This window comes from Acipenser ruthenus, chromosome 7 (genome assembly GCF_902713425.1).
Source record: "Acipenser ruthenus chromosome 7, fAciRut3.2 maternal haplotype, whole genome shotgun sequence".
Taxonomy (NCBI): Eukaryota; Metazoa; Chordata; class Actinopteri; order Acipenseriformes; family Acipenseridae; genus Acipenser; species Acipenser ruthenus.
In genome coordinates, this window is record NC_081195.1 from 21,425,978 (window position 1) to 21,447,155 (window position 21,178).

General features: G+C 38.3%; 1 protein-coding gene across 2 annotated transcripts in view; it reads left to right on the forward strand.

The window, feature by feature from the left end:
- Positions 1-19,863, forward strand: part of LOC117414908 (mitogen-activated protein kinase kinase kinase 2-like) — a 67,613-nt gene extending 47,750 nt beyond the window's left edge. For both annotated transcript variants that reach the window (XM_059026587.1, XM_059026586.1), the window contains exons 11-17: positions 1,795-1,887; positions 4,164-4,373; positions 5,003-5,151; positions 5,308-5,439; positions 7,937-8,066; positions 8,289-8,466; positions 13,593-19,863. In XM_059026587.1, coding sequence (XP_058882570.1) covers positions 1,795-1,887; positions 4,164-4,373; positions 5,003-5,151; positions 5,308-5,439; positions 7,937-8,066; positions 8,289-8,466; positions 13,593-13,812 — 1,112 coding nt within the window. In that variant the 3' untranslated portion in view covers positions 13,813-19,863. The remainder of the gene's footprint in view (positions 1-1,794; positions 1,888-4,163; positions 4,374-5,002; positions 5,152-5,307; positions 5,440-7,936; positions 8,067-8,288; positions 8,467-13,592) is intronic.
- The last annotated feature ends 1,315 nt before the right edge of the window (positions 19,864-21,178 follow it).

Sequence of the window (21,178 nt, forward strand, 5' to 3'; positions counted from 1 at the left end):
GTCATATGCTTTGCAATTATCCATTGTCAGTGTTGCATACTGAAAAAAATCAAGCAGGTTTGTTAGACACGATCTCCCTTTCCTAGTACCTGCTGACTGCCTGTCTCCCAGGATACTGTTACCATATTGGTAATTTTCCATTTTGGATCTTATTATAGTTTCCATAAGTTTACATATAATAGAAGTCAGGCTTATTAGTCTGTAGTTACCTGGTTCGGTTTTGTCTCCCTTTTTGTGGATCGGTATTATGTTTGCAATTCTCCATTCTGTCGGTGTAACCCCTGTGTCAAGAGACTGTTGCATGATCTTGGTTAGCGGTTTGTAAATAACTTCTTTCATTTCTTTATGTACTATTGGGAGGATCTCATCCGGCCCGGGCGATTTGTTTATTTTAAGAGCTCCAGTCCCTTTAACACTTCTGCCTCTGTTATGCTAGTTTAGTTAGTAATTTATTCAGCGTGTCTCAGGCGCGTCAGGTCCAATTTATTTTCACACGAGCAGTTTATTTTACACATGCTGTTTTAAAAGTATTTTTTTTTACAGTAAAACAGGTTTAAAAGGCACTGCATATCAACAGGACACTCAGTACTGCATCTCCAGCCCCGCCCCACCCCTTGTTTGCTGTATTTTTCACATACCTCTTCATAGTCATGCATACTGATAAATCATCTCCTAATCACTCGTTTTATCACCAAACTCCTCAATAATGCGATCCAAGTCATTATTTTATTACTATAACATCTCAAAAAAGCTCTGCAAATGTCCGTGATAGTCTCTGTGCGCTGATACAGTAACAGCCAGCTTGTTTCCTTATGACCGCCCATATGGGATGCCAGGTCCGACAGTGGACCGCAAAGGGTTAAATTCTTAAACTCAGTGAACATGTTAAAACCTCAATTTAAAGGCATACAGATAAATAAAATAAGGAAATGCATTAAGTTATAAAACAGTTTGTTTAATATTCTAGGCACTTTTAGCAGTTGCCTCTGATGATCCAGTTGGATTTGTAGCTGGACTGGGGTGTTTACGCTTCAACCTGTGTAGCTTCAAGTTGCTTATTCTTACTGTGATTGACTGGCTGCAAAGACAACAGGGCTAGCCAGAGATAGGATAGTGTTTGTTGGGTTGATTTTTCTCTTCTACAGTTTCCTAGTAACTGAAGACATTGTATTCTAGGAGATGTAGTTGTTAGTGGAAGTTTTAGGGGAGGCAGACAAGCTGTGCATCAAAATTGCTAAATTTAAATTTAGTGTGTGTCTGATTTTTTTAATGCGTAAAAACGGCAGGTACACAGCTTATCTTGGCCGCTGGCTGCAACATACAAAAAAAAACTGCATTGTTTATGATGATACAGAATTGGGAAATGATCGTTCATGTTGCTTAAAACACAAACATTTAAGAATAAGTTATTGTTTAAGAGCACAGAATGGTTATTTACTTGGCACTGGGCCCAAATACGTGTAGCAATTTTCCTTTTTTTTTCAGCAGTAATGCCATCTTCTGATGAAGACAGATGGGTTAATGGATTACCCAGTCAGTGGAGAGATTCCAGCCATTGATATGTCTATTTTATGACAATATTAATTTACTGTAGATTCCATTGCTTTGCTTTGGGCTTGCATGGGCCATAAGAACTATGTATGACCCATGTTCTTTTACTGTTTATCTTTACTCCAGTTGTTTTATCAAAGACATTTTTTGATTAACTTGTTTCATAAGATTACCAGTCCTCCATTGCGCAGTATGTTTCCTTCAGTAAGCATTTTATTCACCCGCACCTTTTATCCATTGCAGATTATGAATTTCCTGTATTTGAGAAGTTTGGAAAAGGTGGGACATACCCACGCCGATACCATATCTCATTCCATCATCAGGATTACAGTGATGGTAAGTACACCCAAACTTATCTAGCAAAGCAGCTATGTAAACAAATACTTTTTATCTGCCTTGTTTACGCAAGGAAGTCCACATACAATACTGTTCACTATGTATAGCACTGATTACAGTACTGTTCATTACATGCTATAATGCACATCAAATGTCAAAACATTTCAGTTGCTGGTTAACAATTTCTGTATATCATAATTAGGGGTCTACCTAAATCGCGATTTCGCGGAAATCATGAAATTGAGGGGTCACCGCAAAATTCACCTCTTAGGGGCCAATGCATACAAACAAATACAGACAGGAAAAAAAAAGAAACCTCGTTTAAGTGAACTACTGCACAACGCAAGTGATGCAAACTACGTGTCTACCTTCTGTAGATAGCCATTTTTATTCCTTCGCTGTCCTGTGTGCATTGCACTTAAGCAAAAAGCAAACAAACAAAAAATGTCCACAAATAACATTTACAAAAAAAATTCTCGAAAGCGGTTAAGGTTCTTGTTTACTATTCAAATGACAAAGTTTCAATCAGCCTATCAGTGCGTCTTTACTGCTTTTATGTGACCTGTACTGTGTAGTAGGGGGTGGGACAAAGTTGGTGCTGCACTGTTTTGATTTAGGTTGCTAAAATCTAGTTTTCAGCTTTGGAGGTAAAATAGTAGAAATGGGCGACAAAGAAAGCTGATGATGTATTTCGGCTGATGATGAAAATACGATCGATCGCTATTTAGCTTCAGAATCACACGGTAAACAAAAGGCTACTACAGAGGCTGCTGAACATAACGTAAAATAAACAGCTTTCAGAAACCAAACTGGAAAGTCAGCCCAGACAAGAAGTATTCCTGTCTGCAAGTTAAATCAGTACTAAAATGATCCAGCACAGCCACCTCGCTTCAACCTGCTGCTTACATTTTCGCAGTTGGAATTTTAGACCTGAATATACACGTTTCCTTTGTTTTGACACGGTACTAATAAAATAAATTATTGGATGGGACAAATAACATGACAACGAACGTGCTGCATACATTGCCTTTATTAAAGTATGCCAGATGCCCTTGTGTAACCAAGTTTTTGGGCTGTTTCTAATTGATTTCCACATCTGTATAACTTGGCAAAGCTTTGCCTTAACTTCCAACCAATTCAGTGGATGCAGACGTGCAGTCTCAATGTGTGGTCAAGTCAACTGCAGGGGGATGCTGCACATGCTCGCCTTTAACAAATGACAGCACTCTGTTTTAGTAAGGAAGTGCCGCTATTTTTAGGCTTTATGGTGTTCTGAAATACTGTCTACTTAGGTTTATTTAATGTTTAAACAGGTCTGCGAAATGCCTGCGAAATCCTGATTTTATTCCGCAACATACCTGTGAAAAATACGTAAATTTATCGCAATTTAAGTAGACCCCTAATCATAATATGTGGAGGGTGACTGTGGAAGGGTGGTGGGCAATTCACTGACACAGAGGAGACAGAACTTTATTTGTAACGCCGCTCAGGCGCACTGATTTATTTTTACCCGCAGAAGGTGCTGTTGTCCTTGGCCTGAAAACAGTAAACAGGACCACAGGGTTACCAATACAGTCCAGTGCACATACAAGTGCTCAAAAATAATAATGAAAACAAAAGGCGAAAGAAAAAGTGAAAATAAAACTACAAAATAAAGGTGCTGCACTCGGCAGCATTACCCCGACCATCGCTATCCACATGGCCCGGGTCTCCGTCCAATGCTCACCCGTTCCCTCAACCTGCTCATACTGTTCGGGGTTCTGCCCAAGTTTTTGCCCGCTCCTAAAAATTCCTTTTCTTTTTCTTTTTAATTAATTCGTTGTTATGCTCGTTCTTCTCCGGCCGTGCTCTGTCCGGCAGCAGAGCTTCCGCCAGCTGGCTCGTTTCGTCTTACAGGGGCAGGCTGAGGGAACAACAGAGTGTTATCTTATAGGTTCAGCAATCCCCCAAGGCCTGCATCTCAGCCACTCAGAGAGAGGGAAAGCCAACACACCCCCTTCCCCACCTCTCTGTGTCACTGCCATGACTGACAGGCGGATCTACAAGACTGCTGCCCCCTTCCTGCAGTACCACGCATGCGCCAGACAGTCAGCACAGATCTCCCCTATTACAGTGACATTATTCAACTGATATGATTGTACTTCATATTGCATTCTAGATGCTAATGATGTTGGCTTCAACATCCAAGCATATAGATAGAAATAGGTAACCTGGTACTGATAACAGTAGTACGTTTAATCTGGTTAATATGAATGTTTTGTGTTGCTGTGCTGCAGGCCGCAAGACATTCCCTCGTGCTCGCCGGACCCAGGGAAACAGTTTTCGTTCACCAGTGAGTTTCAGTCCCACAGACCATTCACTCAGCACCAGCAGTGGGAGCAGCATTTTCAGCCCTGAGTTTGAGGAGAGTCGGAGCAGGAGGAGGGGCAGCGACATTGAAAGCAACCCCACACTCGCTGTCATGGATATCAGCCCACCCAGTCGCTGTGAGTACTGGGGGGGTGGAGGCGTTCTCTCCTGTCTGTATTTTAGACTCATGGATTTTAACATGTAATCATGCAAATAGGTGCATGGACTTAGACGGGTACACACTTTTTAAAGAGAAAATGCAGTTACTTTTATTATTATTATTATTATTATTATTATTATTATTATTATTATTATTATTATTATTTATTTCTTAGCAGACGCCCTTATCCAGGGCGACTTACAATCGTAAGCAATCGTAAGCTTTTATATGAACAACATGCACCTGTCTCCGAGTAAAAGCTCCCCAACAGCTGAAGTGTAAATGCGAGATGTGGAGGGCAAAGATGTTTATAAATCTGCAGTCTCATACACCAGCATTCTAAGTTGTGACAATAACATTGTTAAAAGACTACATTGAAGCCTAGTAAATGGATTTCTGATAGATTTTCACTCGTTGCTTTATCTTCAGCTCCTTTCTACAGTTGCTGTGATGTTTTAAGCTAGTGCTCCTCAAAGTTGTGCTGTAGTAAAGGTTGGGTCAACCACAATCGAATAGGGACCTGAACAGGGGTCTTTGATCGAGTGATTTTTAGCACAGGGATTTCAGCCCCGTGCTAGCTGATGATTGTATAATTTTCTTTTCAAGCTCCCAGAGCTCCCACCAACTGGCGTCTGGGGAAACTGCTTGGCCAGGGAGCCTTTGGGAGAGTGTACTTGTGCTATGATGCCGACACTGGTAGGGAGCTGGCAGTGAAACAGGTGCAGTTTGATCCTGACAGCCCAGAAACGAGCAAGGTGAGGAAGATGAGATCTTTTACATATATTTTTATTTTAGAATTATTTATACTTATTTGCTTTTTCCTGTTGAATAGTATTCCAAAAATACCACTTTTGTTTTTTTTTGCTAGAGGGAAAACCGTTTGTGACTCTTTGTTCTTTCTGACTTTGTAGGAGGTGAGCGCCTTGGAATGTGAGATCCAGCTGCTGAAGAACCTGTTCCATGAGAGAATCGTTCAGTACTACGGTTGCTTGAGGGACACTCAGGAAAGGACCCTCTCCATTTTCATGGAGTACATGCCAGGGGTAATGCATACATGTAACACTTTTTTTTTCTAAGGTTTAACTTCCTATATGCTCATTGACATTTGAAAATGAAACATTCATTGACCCTTCTTTCACATGTAGAGTAGTGATGCTACATTCTGCTTCTCTTAGAGATTTCTTTGTAAACCCTGAAGTCTCACTTGGATTTCTAAACCCCTCTCCATTACAACTGGAAAGGTGTCTTCCACATGTGTCATGATTAGGGCTTCTGATACAAAAAAATGAAATCGGTGGATAGCCAATAAACACCAGAAAATACCGGGAAAATTGTGGAAATGGTTAATCAATTCATGTTGACTTTACTCTTTTTCAATTAAAAAAAAACTACTACAAAAATAATAATAAATACATTTCCCAGTGCTGCTGGGCAATGTCCCGCCTTCTTGACTTGCATCTATCATTGATTCGTTCTGAATACTTTAAACCCGTCCCAACTACTGAGTGACAGCACATTCCTACATTTCTATTGGAGACTCTGCTTGCGAGATTTAAAATGGAATTACAATCAGGATGGAGGCTTGTTAGCGGGATTTAAAGCTGTATTACAGTTAAGATAGGAGGATTTAAAATAGAATTGTGGCGAAATGTACAAAAATGCCTACACACAAAATCCCCAGAAGAATGTGCCCGTGACCATAGGGATTTCGTTGTGGAAGACAGCAAAGGAAAGAAGGTACAACTTGTGCAAGTACTGTTGAGTTACTACTATACATATTTTGACAGAAAAAAAAAATGCTCAAGCATTTTGGAAACTAACCAAAAACACTAATTTCATACAGTATATCAAAAAGAAAAGCCCCGAAAAAAAAAAAAACGATTTACATAAAACTCGAAAATAGCTAAAAATAAGCACTGAAAAATACAATTAATAAAACCCGAAAAACAGAAGGCCTAGTCATGATATATACACAATATAGATGAGACACATTATATAGACACAAAATAGATAATACAAGGTGATTCGTAAAAAACAACGCACCATAGGGAAAAAAAAAAAACATTATTAGGGCAGAAACACATACAGTGTTGATGAACACATGGAAGGCATGCGTAAATTGTTCATATTGCAGCAGGGACCTTCCAATTTGAAGTATTCAGACAGGCCAAAGACCAGTCCAGTCATGCCATGTATGTGCTCTTGTTTGCTGTCTGCTTGAAATGTAACGAAAATAAATAATTGTTTATGAATCACTCTGTATATTAGACCTTCCTCCAAATTAACTGAACTTTAGAATTACTGCAGTCACACAAAGGACTAAAACTCTGCAAGTAATACTGTCTCCTGTGCATCTCAGACACCACTCTGTACCTTATAAATTCCGCAGCATAAACAAGCAGGGCTGGTCTGGCACGGCACCAGAGATGCTTTGCCATGACCCGGACAAGAGGAAGATAGATCTCTTGAAACTGACCTTGCATGTATAGAATATGCGGAACATGCTCATAATTTATATTAAATGTTACTGTATCAATGGAGCATCTATGAAGTAACTTTATTACCTACGGCACCAATGTTTACATGTTATAATAATACTTTCAGTTTCATTATTCTGTACCATCAGCCAATCAGCTTCCAGGTTTAGCAGCCTTCTATCAAACAGTAGATGCCTGTTGGAATGTCACAGTATCAACCGTGAATCAAACTTAAAATCAATCTGCACAAGCACCAGCTTTTTCATTTTTATTTGCCTTAATCAGTTCACCGATTCGTCTGTTGAACAGCAAATACTAAACAAAGACACAACTGGTCCAAATTAATTTTATTATCCACCAAAACCATCCAATCAATACTTGGCACCGGCGAAAGCAACCAGTCTTGTATCCGCAACTGCCAAATCAGCTAATAGCAGCCTGTCGGCTCGACTGGAGCTCAGTAGCTTTCAACAACAACAAACCGAGAAACAGACAATTCAGTAATATTGCTCCATTCAGATATCTGACACTGTCTAGATAAACTATAAGCAACTCTGTTGTTTCCTAGTTTCCTAAAACGTCTCAGATGAACGGTGCCCGACGAATCATTACAAGTTCAAGATAAGTCTAGGTTTTTTTTTAACCCATTAAGTACCATTTGTCCTTTGAGGACAGGCTACTTTTGACATTTTACAGTATGACAAACAAAACTATTTGTGCAGTGGAACTAGTAAAATACTAATTTAGTGTGTCCAATTATTATTTTTCCCATGATTTTTCTCCCAATTTGGAATGCCCAATCACTTTTTCCCTCACCACAGCAATTCCCCACATTGTTCAGGAGACCCGAAGGTTCAGTGGGCGTCCTCCAATCCCACGATCAAGCCAGCTTCCTTTTTCACCCAGGACCTCGAGACCGGATGTCAGCCCCACTGACCTTTGGACAGTTTGCCAAAAAAAAAAAAAAAAAAGTTTGTGTCTTTTGGTATTGATGAATAACTTTTGAGTTTACTGGTCTGGATACCTTAAGTAATTGAACTCATTTTCCACCTTTCCTCTGCAGGGATCTATAAAGGACCAGTTGAAGGCCTATGGTGCACTTACAGAAAATGTGACCCGGAAATATACACGACAGATCCTGGAGGGTGTGTCTTATCTACACAGCAACATGATTGTACACCGGGATATCAAAGGTAAACAGGGAGATTAAAGCATGAAGAAGATTGGAGGAAGGGGGTAAACAGTTTGAAGAGTATTTTGTACCTGTGTAAAATCATGTTCCCTTTCTGCGCTCTCTGATTTTACTACCTTCTCAAATAATAGTATTTTGTTTAGCACAGTTAGTACTACATATAATATATAATAAACTAACTATGCATATGGATTGACTCTTGTTTCTCCTTTTCCCACCTCAGGAGCAAATATCCTTCGGGACTCTGCAGGAAACGTCAAGCTTGGTGATTTTGGAGCTAGCCAGCGGCTCCAGACCATCTGCCTATCTGGGACAGGGATAAAATCAGTCACTGGCACCCCCTACTGGATGAGCCCCGAAGTGATCAGTGGAGAGGGCTACGGGAGGAAGGCCGACATCTGGTGAGTTTGGGTTTGGCCATAGTCTGAATAAAAAATGCTATTTGTGAGTAAGCTGGGCAAAAGATATTGTGTTCTGTCTTCCACAACAATACAAGAAAGAAAAGCATTGATCTCACTACTTTGCCATTATTTACTGAAGAATCTTGATTGCAAAGGATTTCTGGAAATGGGTACTGTGTTTGTGTATATATATATATATATATATATATATATATATATATATATATATATATATATAAAGTTTTGGGATTTGGCCAAAATACCAAATCCATCCCAAAAGATTTGGCCGAATACCGACTCTACAAAATCTGTCAAGAAAACTGAAGGAAACTGTTGAATGAAAAACAGACTGGCAGCTACTTACAAGGGACACGCACAATCTATAGTTTTGAGACTTTTAGTCAATAGTATTTTTATTACCGAATGGAAATATATCCCTGAATAAGATTTCAGTTTGAAACGTACCGCTAGCCCCCTCCCCCCACAACAGAAACGTCAAAATACAGAACCGTTTACTTTACCTTTACAAGAAAGGAGAGCTGCATCTTTGCCGTAACCCAGTATTTTCTTTAATGACGTTTCAACCTGTGTCACCTGATCTGACAGTAGGGTTGCCAACAGGCTCCAGAATCTCGGGACACTTCAAGGAAAGTCAGGTTTTGTAACTCACCTCTCTAAACTGCAATGTATTCAGTAAAGTGAGTGTGAATTGTGCGAACTGTCGCTAAATTAATTGAATTGTTTTACTTAGTTGTTACCAAAAGCACACACATGCCTGTGAGGATCATTTCCATCAATCAGACCTATACAGCAGCTGATTGGCTTTCTGAGTCTCTGACTGGGCGGGACTGTGTGAAGCAAGAAATATTAAACAAATAGAAACTTTGCCTGCTGCCACAAGGTTAAATAAAAGAGTGCAGGTGAGTGCAAAGCTATCTATAATAATGGTGTTGCACCATTCTGATAGATATTGTTTACTGTATAAAAAAATAAATTAAAGCAATACGATTAATCATCGTTACGAGGCTCTCCGGATAGAATCGCCACCACAATTAAACAATTAAATACATTTACTAAACTGCTGAAGCAGTTCACACTCACTTTACATGTTGAATACATTGCAGTTTAGGGAGGGGAGTTAAAAAACCTGACCTGCCTTAACCCTTAGCGGTCCATTTATTCAGCACGTCTCAGGCGTGTCAGTTAATTTATATTCACACGCAGTTTATTTTAGACGCACTGTTTTTAAAAGTTTTTTTTTTTTTCACAGTAAAACAGGTTTAAAAGGCACTGCATATGAACAGGTCACTCAGTACTGCATCTCCAGCCCTGCCCCTCCCCTTTCCCTGCATCTTTCAGGTTAATCAACTTTACCAGCAATACTGAAAAGTCTCTTTACTTTATTATAAGCATTGTTATTGAAAAGTGTTTAAAATTGAAACATTTTTAAGCTTTCCCATGATTTGAAATTCAAATGCAAATTCTTATATTTCAGAATATACAAATACCAAGTCAAATGCAAATAGTTCAGCAGATTGAATTTAAATTATTATATATTTTTTAGCAGACACCCTTATCCAGGGCAACATACAATTGTCACAATTATATCACATTATGTTTACATACAATTACCAATTTATCCAGTTGTTTATACCGAATCTAGGTAAAATACCTTGCTCAAGGGTACAACAGCAGTGTCCCTCACCCGGGATTGAACCCACAATCCTCCAGTCAAGAATCCAGGTATAATGAGGTATAAACACTGCTGTTTAGGAATAGAGCACTTTGTTTTTTACTATACACAAATTCCATTTACATACAAACGTTTCACACGTCTGTGGTTTTACGGACGAGGCTGAAGTTGGCTTCTTATTTGCCAGCTTCTTATTCGCCAGCTTCTCATTCGCTCAGCTTCTTATTCGCTGGCTTTTAGTGCAGAAATGTATTTGTCTACGTTGAAGAAGTAGCCTTGAATTTAACTGGTTAAATCACTTCGGGCCACCGATTTCTCTACAGATACCTGGCGAGGGGCAACCCCTCTGCAAGCTCCACTTGTATTTAGCCCTGCCTGACGTGGTTTACTGGGGAAGAACAGCGAGTAAATATGCCACATTTGCCAATTGGAGAGGAATAATTGCAATGTCGGACCCAGTCCGACAATGGACCGCAAAGGGTTAATTTCTCAGCAAGCAGTTCGGAGTGGAGAGTTCAATGAAGTAGCTTTGCACAAAGGGAGAATGACAGCCACTGACCACACTCGATTTTTCACACTCGACTTATGCTTGCATAAGTATTCAACCTCCTCACATTAATATTTGGTAGAGCCACCTTTCGCTGCAATAACAGCTTTAAGTCCTTTGGGGTAAGTATGTACCAGCTTTGCACACAGTGTCGGAGTGATTTTGGCCCATTCTTCTTGGCAGATTTGCTCCAGGTTGTTCAGGTTGGTTGGACGACGCTTGTGGACCGCAATTTTCAAATAGTGCCACAGATTCTCAATGGGATTGAGATCAGGACTTTGACTGGGCCACTGTAGGACATTCACCTTTTTGTTCTTGAGCCACTCCAATGTTGCTTTGGCCTTGTGCTTGGGATCATTGTCCTGCTGAAAGGTGAATTTCCTCCCAAGCTTCAGTTTTTTAGCAGACTGAAGCAGGTTCTCTTGCAGTATTTCCCTGTATTTTGCTCCATCCATTCTTCCTTCAATTTTAACAAGATGCCCAGTCCCTGCTGATGAGAAGCATCCCCACAGCATGATGCTGCCACCACCATACTTCACTGTAGGGATGGTGTGTCTTGAGGCATGGGCAGTGTTAGGTTTGCGCCACACATAACGCTTTGAGTTTTGGCCAAAAAGCTCTATTTGGTCTCATCTGACCACAAAACCTTTTCCCACATCGCAGCTGGGTCACTCTCATGCTTTCTGGCAAACTCCAGACATGCTTTCTGATGGTACATTTTGAGTAGCGGCTTCTTTCTTGCCCCCCTCCCATACAGGCCAGTGTTATGCAGAGCTCTTGATATGGTTGACTGGTGCACCATTACTCCACTCCCAGCCACTGAACTCTGTAGGTCCTTCAAAGTGATTGTTGGCCTCTCTGTGGCTTCTCTCACAAGTCTCCTTCTTGTTTGAGCAATCAGTTTTGAGGGACGGCCTTTTCTTGGCAGTGCCTGGGTGGTTTGATGCAGCTTGCACTTCCTGATTATTGATCCAACTGTGCTCAATGGGATATCCAAACACTTGGATATTATTTTGTATCCTTTCCCTAATCTATGCATTTGTATTACTTTATCTCTAACTTCTGTAGAATGCTCTTTGGTCTTCATTTTCCTTCAGATTCACAGCCTGACCAATGATCCTTCAACAGTGGGGTTTTTTCCAGAAAATGTGACAGCAACTTTTTTTAATTTTTTTTTTTTTTTTAATTTAGTCGTCGCCAATTATTTTTACCCCGGTTTTCACCCCAATTTAGCATGCCCAATTATTATCTGTATCCCCGGCTCACCGCTCGCAACCCCCCCGCCGACTCGGGAAACGGAGGCTGGAACACACGTCCTCCGAAACGTGCTCCTTTTTCGCACTGCAGATCCACAGCAATGCCACCAGACCTATAGTGCCGGAGGACAACACAGATCTGGCGGCTCCGCTGCAGAGCCACAGGCGCCCTATCGGCCACAGGGGTCGCTGATGCGCGGTGAGCCGTGGATTCCCCTGCCGACCTAAGCCCTCCCTACCCGGGCAGCGCTCAGCCAATTGTGCGCCGCCCCCTAAGAACTCTCGGTCACGGTCAGCTGTGACATAGCTTGGATTCGAACCTGCGATCTCCAGGCTATAGGGCACATCCTGCGAGGAGCGCCTTTACTGGATGCGCCACTCGGGAGCCCCTGACAGCAACTTTAATGGTTCACAGGTGGAGGACAATGGTAAGGTAATTGTGTCCTCGTTAGGGCAATTTCTTTCATCGGTGTAAACTGGGAGCTTCCACAGCACGGGTTGAATACTTATGCAAGCAAGATATTTCAGTTTTTTATTTTTCTTAAAAATATTTCCCAACATAAAACCAATGTCACCTTACAATAATTGATTTTGAGTTTCAGTGTTTTAAAATAAAATATCAAACAGAACGAAATTTCAATGTACCCTTTGTAATTCAGTTATATGAGAGAATTAGTCAGGGGTCTGAATACTTTTGCAAGGCACTAATATCTATCTATCTATCTATCTATCTATCTATCTATCTATCTATCTATCTATCTATCTATATATATATATATATATATAATAATGTAGCCTCTCTGTCTTTGGCTCTTTTGCCCCTTAAAAACATAGACCCAGACACAGAACTTTGATTTTTGAGCGCTTCTGCGCACTTTTAATTCACAACATAAAACAGACAAACCAAAACAAAAGCCTAGCTCAAACGTAGAGCCTACCTTCACTTTAACAAGTCCCTGACTAACACACAGGACAGCTAAGCCATTTACCTGTCAACAAACACTTTAACAAACAGTTTACCTTTCTTTATTTTTTACACAGCCAGTCTCTTCTTAGACCAGCTCTCTGGTGATCCCTCCCTAATGGAGGTGGAAGTTCTCTTTTTATAGTATGTGGCTGTTCCCAATTAACACCAATTACCTCGTTTGGGAACAACCACATTCTCACATGTTTTTGGCAGGGACAGGAATTAACCCTGTCCCTGCCAACCACCACCAAAACACACAACACCCAGACTTTATTTACATGCAGAGCCCTTGCTCTGTTACAATATGTATTTACATATCTCACATATCACACAGAGCTCTTTTTCATTTGCCATTTATTTTTTAAACTGTCGCGCAAATTCTGGTGAGATGGTAAATAAGTGCAAGGTATTTTTGTCATGTCTAGCGAACACAAACATCTGATTTCATGTCAAAAAATATTAGTTTGAATATTCTGATATTTGTCCAAGCACTAATATATACATAGTAATTCTTTTCTTGAAATGAGTCAATCAAAATGGGTCAATCAAAAGTATATCGTGTACAATCACAGTCAGGAAATAGCTAATGTCGCATAGGGTCGTACTCCTTTTGGTACTCATTTTGCTGTTCTCTTGGTCCCTGATTCTGTCCTTTGCTTGCAGGAGTGTGGGCTGCACCGTGGTTGAGATGCTGACGCAGAGGCCTCCTTGGGCAGAGTTTGAAGCCATGGCTGCTATCTTTAAAATCGCCACCCAGCCAACAAACCCACAGCTGCCACCCCATGTCTCGGATCACTGCCGAGACTTCCTCAAACACATTTTTGTGGAGGCAAAGCTGCGTCCGTCTGCTGAAGACCTGCTGCGGCACACCTTTGTGCACTAGCACGCCCCCGTCCCCCCATCCCCGTCTCTGGCTTTCGACAGCACTTTTATAATAAATAGTGTTGGGTGAGCTTGCATGGATTTAATGCTAAAAACTGTTGAAAACGAGATATTTGCAAGACTAACGTTCTTTCAGGATACAGCAGGAAAAAATGGTCTTCATTCTCAAATATCCTGTTTTGATTATATTGGTTAGTATATTATCTAACTACTTTGATTAATGTAATTAGACAGCCTCCTATTGATGTTGACACCATATTATATATATGTATATATTTATATTTATATATATATATATATATATATATATATATATATATATATATATATATATATATATATATATATATATATATATATATGGTGTCAACATATATATATACACACACACACACACAATGAAATCCCTTGATTACGAGTATTTAAAAAGATGCTAATGTGCAGCAGTGAAAAATATAAACTGCTAAAAGCATAGTAACAATTTATTTAAATGTGATTTTACAACTTACATTTGTAGATAGTCCCTACATTCTGTATGTGTTAAGCCATTGGATTCTGCTGCTTTCACTCATAGTGACCAATAGCTCTGGCAATGCCAGTTGGTTATTAGGCCAGCTCCTGTGGCCATTGTGAACAGCCAGCTGCGTATTGGAAGATCAGATTGTATTCGGCATCAGTAAATGATAGAAGAGGCCACAGCTTGGATATGATCTGAAGATGGTATATACCTTTCGGTATGTATTTATTAGTTTGCACATTGACTTCCAATGCATTCACCATAAAGCTGTTGTGGAAATGGTAATGCTTTAATTGGATATGTTGAGATATTTTTACCAAAAAAGTATATATCAATTCTATACTGTAGTAAACTTTTAACTATTAACTTTTAACTTATATATATATTACACATACAGATGAACTCATAATGAGTTTTTGGAAACTTTTATGTGAGTGTTTTTAATTTACTAAAGTTTTGTTTTATTTACAATAAATAAGAATACAAATAAGTGTTTTTATTATTTACAATTTGAATTTTCAGTTAGTAGAAATAATGTTCTTGAAACATTTCTAGTAGAAATGTTTCAAGAAGACATTCTTTATTTATTTTTTATTTTTGTTTTACAATAGAACGTATAGCATATCAAGTACTTAACGGAAACAATAAAACATTGATGAGCAGAGTTAAATAACGAAGTAATTTGAAAGTGGTTTTGAGATACTGTTTCTTCCTCAGTAGCGTAATAAAGCTAGTTTTGTAAATATATATATTTTTATTTCAAACCTTGCCCATTTCTAACACTTGTTTGACTTGACTAGGTCTGGCCTAGGTTGCAATCTATTATCCTGAAGTTTTATATTTAGAGAAGAAAAGTGTAGTGTTTTTGTTTCCAAATTGGAATAATCAGAAACTTTTGAAGAGTTCACCTTAGTCCCACAGACTGAAAGCACTTTATTGCATGCATTATCATTGTTTTTTAATGAGCGGTTTGAACAGTTGTATGCCACATTTTCATCTGCAGTGTATTTTGCTGCCCTGTCCTATATTACACTCTTGCCAGGACCCTTTTCCATCTGCACAGAGTAAGATATCCTGGCATGTAAAGAGTGTCACAGGGCAGAAATTGCATGCATGTATAGTTTTAATTTCCCAACTTCAATGCCTTCAATTAGCATAATAAATAAATGCTCCGGCCATGTGTTGGCTTAACTGCTGTTGGGAATAATGAATGCAGTTGGAAACATACAAACTCAAGTATGATATCTAGTGAATACAAGGCATTAGTAGTATGAATTGTGGATCTGTGGATTAAAACAAAGCCTACTGTTTATGGTACAGCAAAACTTTCAATTAAGATGGGAGAGCAGGTTTAATGCCAGAAGTGTTGTAGACATAAAGCCTGTTAGTTGCATGCTCAATTATTTTAATTAAGAAATTTGCTTCCAATTCATAGTTTAGGGTAAGTCCACATATGTCATTTTCACATTAAGTGCTCTTTGAAAGGTTCAAGTTTGACATCACTGGAGTCGCAAATAATGCGAGCTGGAATTTAACCAACTTATAGGTGAAAAGTGCCCTGGTCCTTGGCAGGTTCCCACTGTGTTGCCCTTGATTGTAAAGATGTTTGTTTTTATTGTTGCTTTAAGTACAGCACAATATTTGGTATTGATTCAAGAAGTTTTTAATATTTACTGCTGTGGATTAAAATAAAAAAATCAGTTGGATCACAATTTCCTTTTCTGAGAAGGAATCTGACTTCTTTATGAATATTGCTTCTTGTTTATGGGGGTCATGTATGATGCAGGTTAACCAGTGACAAAGGACAGATAGCGAGTTCAGTCCTTTTCATTCTTAGTTTCAGTGCTGGAGTACATTTCCATGAACTCATCTTGAGCATATAAATCTACATTCTGGCCAATGAAAATGTTTTCTCATGATTTTCCCCAAATGTACATGGGAACGCTTGCTTCAGGTGCTCCTAATCTTGTATTTTACGGAGTACTAAAATGATGCCAATTACAGACATAAATTTTCTTTTTAATCCCTAATATTACATACTTCAGTATTTTATTTTGTTAGGAACTAAGTGCTAATTACACTAAATCACATCTCCTATTGGAGAGGATTTTGAATGGATCAAAAACTCTTGTGTGTGTGTATATATATATATATATACATACACACACACACACACACAGTGCCTTGCAAAAGTATTCAGACCCCTGACCAATTCTCTCATATTACTGAATTACAAATGGTACATTGAAATTTCGTTCTGTTTGATATTTTATTTTAAAACACTGAAACTCAAAATCATTTATTATAATGTGACATTGGTTTTATGTTGGGAAATATTTTTAAGAAAAATAAAAAACTGAAATATCTTGGCACTGTGTGTGTATATATATATAAGTTTAAATACCCCAATGGAAATGTATAATTTCTAGAAATTTCTCAAAAACAAATAATTATAGGAATAATCTTTTGTAGCAAAAGTTTTGCTTCATGGATGAAGAAAACGTTACAAGAAATGAATGTCTACAATTATTTATTTCAGCATTTTTTTTGGAAAACTCCAAAAATGCTATTTCAAAAGTATTCATACCCTTTGACCCTTTGATGCTATGATGGTATTGTCTATAAGGTGCTAGAAATGTCAATATAATAATGCAGAACCTAATTCTAGAAAAGTCTAGAAAATGCTGGATTGTAGGTGAACATTCTTAGAGAGTATAAAAGGGTTAGGCATAGGATGATTGCTTACATTACTAATAAGTCAATATGGGAGAAAGTAAAGAGCTATCTGAAGACCTTAGGCAGAATGTTATTTATTGTCATAAAGCTGGAGAAGGATACAAGAAGATTTCCAAGCATTTTAGTATCCCAGTTTCAACTAATAGTTTCTATTATTAAGAAGTACAAGACTCATGGTACTGTCACAACGCTCCCTCGGTCTGGAAGAAAGAAGGTTCTTTCACCAAGAACAAGAATTGTGAGGAAGGTTAATAACAATCCGAGATTGACTGCCAAATATATTAAAAGTGAATTGGCTGCAAGTGGGACTGGGGTTTCCATTTCAACCATAGGTCGAGTATTGCATGGTGAAGGTCTCAATGGTCGCAGGCCAAGGAAAGAGCCACTCTTAGTAAAACATCACAAAGACAATTGCTTAAAGTTTGCAAAACGGCATTTGAATGATGGATATGAGTTCTGGTCAAAGGTTTTGTGGAGTGATGAAACAAAAATCGAGCTATTTGATCACACTAACAGTCGTTACGTTTGGATTATGTCTGGTGAGGCATATGAAAAAAAGAACACCATACCTACTGTCAAGCATGGAGGTGCTAATGGGGCTGTTTTCCTCTAATGACACAGGAAATTGAGTTCCAATACATGGTAAAATGGATTCCATAGCATACCAAAAGATAATGGTAAATCATTTGAAACTCTCCGCTACAAAACTTGGTTAAAAGCGCAACTGGACGTTCCAACACAACAACGATCCAATTGAGAATCCTTGGTATGAGTTGAAAAATGCTGTGCACAAGAGAAGTCCTTGGAATTTGAATGAACTGGAACAATTTTGCATTGAAGAATGGTCAAAAATCACTAAAGAATCATGCCAAAAGCTCATTGACAAATATCCTCATTGTTTAAAAGAGGTTATTATTGCTAAAGGTGCCTCAACTAGCTATTAATTTAATTTTCCTTGTCAGGGTATGAATACTTTTGAATTAGCATTTTTGGAGTTTTGCCAAAAAATTGCTGAAATAAATAATTGTAGACATCTATTTCTTGTAACTTTTTTTTCCTCATCCTCAAAAGCAAAACTTTTCCTACAAAAGATTTTTCCTGTAATTATTTGTTTTTGAGAAATTTCTAGAAATTATAAATTTTCGTTGGGGTATATAAACTTTTGACTACAACTACTGTATGTATGTCTAGTGCGTAGTTTCACAGTTTTCCTTTTTTTGTAAATTGAGTGTAACAAGGGGTACATTGTACATTTTGTCCTTGTGTGTGTGTGTGTGTGTGTGTGTGTGTGTGTGTATATATATATATATATATATATATATATATATATATAATTTTAATTCTATATTTGATCTAATGGTTACTATCTGTAAATGTATTTTTGCCTTCAGCATTGAGTGACTGTAGTGTGTATGTATGTACAGATTTTTTTCTATTACTGTCGATCTTTTTGCACATTTTTTAAAAACTGTATAATTTGTACACTGATGTATTACTCAATGGCCAATTGATGCTGGGTGTACAAAATCTGGGTTTATGTGCGCACTTTACTACTGTCTCTACTTCTGTGTCTTTTGGGGTTTTTAAGATACGTTGGCGTTGGTAGCTTCATAGTCTTTGGCGTTTTGTACTGCAGCTCTGCGTACAGGTTTAAATATGGGAAGGTACACTTTTTTTTTACCCTGTGGATATTAGTGGTTTGTTGAAATTGATGAATATAATTTAAATAGATTGGATATAATAGCTGGAAGGATTAATCAAACCTTCAACTTCGATGTTAACGGTCCACAAAGCTAGTCCACAAATCATCCCTTCAGAGTGGTTTTATTCTGCAGTGCATGATAGAAAAATAATTCTTGGGCGGGACAGGTAAATGTTCAAATTAACCATATTATTTTTGAACGGCTTCAGTCGACAGCAGGAGTTTCCAGTCCAAAATCGAATCCATTTGTATTAATTTTTGTTTCACACGTTGCCCAGAACTTGACACATGTACGCCCAATGCAAGAGGGTAACTACTTCAAACCCTGCCAGTGTATTATCTGCAAATATTCCCAAAATAATGCAAAAGGACACAGGGTTGTTTCAGGTGCCTTTGATCACATAGCATATATTAGCAAGGTCCTGTCTCCCAGCTAGTGTAATAGATCCCTCTGCCTTTCCTAAAGCCAGGCGTGTTTACCCTCTCCAGGGTCTTGCTTGGGTGCTTATAGGATTTTCTTGTATAACTATCTCAAGCTAGCTATGCCATTGGGCTGCTGACCCCAAGTATTGAATGCACTGTTGAATGTCTTTGATGACTGTGTACTGTATTTCATTTAGGAGAGCTGGTATACTCCACACGTTAGAACTCCATTGTTAGCTAAAGGTTTACATTCTTCATGCACATTTCGACTGTATAACAAAAAAAGGATGTACAAATGTATACATTTAAAAAGGTACTTTTTTAATTACACTTCCTGGTACAATTGCTTATCTTGTTGTTATCTGTATCTATTGTATAAGAAGCCATGTTTATATTAAGCTTGTTTATATGAAATCTGTATATCAGTGGTACGCATCATCTTTTGTATTTTTTTTTTTTTAAAAAGACTGATTTTATGCATGATGAGATCTGTACGATTTAGTACACACATGTTGAAAGAACAGAATTGTTGCTGTTCTGATAAGCCCCTGTGTGGAAGCTAATGGAATAAGTGCAAAGGTAACCGCTTTACACAAAGTAGCCTGTCTGGACTGGTGAAGATCTGTGATAGCTGGCACTTTGCAGAGTGTTAATAAAGATAAATATTTATTTCAGTTTTGACTTTGTCTCACTTTTTGAATTAAAGGGAGGGGTTGTAATTTTTCCATTAGTATTTACTAATCTACTGTGCCTTGGAAAGGTTTTGCTTTAGGTACTGGCGCTACAAGGTTCCCCCAGAAGGCAGCAATGTCATGTACATCTACTTCCAGCTATTCATATTGCTGCTAATGTCACTGTAAGCAGCACAAGCAGACTGGATAGGTTGTGTTGTTTTAGTCACCACTGCAATGAAACCGGTGAAGCGGAAGTACCTTAAAACTGTTCAGTGGTAGCCGTGTTCAAATATCACAGCATTATAAATTGATTAGCATATGCAGTTAACAAAGTATGCAATTAATAAATAACTGCTTAAAACATCTTGTTCTTGCTTTTACAAGTATCACCTATCAACAGATGAGCAACATTAGAATCAACTACTGTACTTTCACTTTAGTGCTTTCTTGCAGCCTCATCTGTTCTGCTTGAACATACAGACATAATCCCATTGAATGTTTGTGATGACTTCAACAACAGTTTGTTTGCAATGTGTGTCCTACAAAGATGGTGAAAACAGGATACAGTACCAGTTCTTGTGGTGGGGAATATATAATACTGACACTCAGACTTTTTATGTACTCTTTATCTTTATTTTTTTGGAACTAGTTTGCCAAAACCCTGAACAGATTTTTAAATAACAAGCAGCTGTTCAAATAATCATGTGTTGGTGGCCCCTTGACATCATTCTCTTTCTCAATATGGCTGCCATATTGAGGTCACGTGACTTTAGGTTAATGCATGATGGTGACACTTTGAGGGTCATATTCGATACACAGCTGTATTCTAGGAGTATCTCATGACAGTTAAGTTCCATTACAGGTGTCAGCCTGTAAAAATGAAATGTTTAATTTCCGCATTGTTTTAACCTCTGGCCATATTAATGGTATAGGCCCAGTGCTTAATTTGTACAGGAAGAGGTGCCAGGGCACAAGCAATGAAAATAATACCGTTCTTATGAACTGCACATTCAAAGTCATAACATGTTTTTTTGAAAGAGTATTGTATGTACTAGTGTTAGATGTTTTTCCATGTTCCCTACATTTTGAAGTTTCATTGTACACTGTCAGATTTCAGCTGGCCATGCTAAAATAAATGTAAACAATAAATAATGTGTTTTTTCTAAAAAGCGTCTCTTTTTCTGTGATTTTTGTTATCTGTACTGAAATTTGACATGTACCTGTAACCTTTATAGTTAGAGTTATAGGCACAAATCTTAACAGCAGTAAAATAAATAAATAAATAAATAAAATAGATTGGACCCTAAAGGGTTAA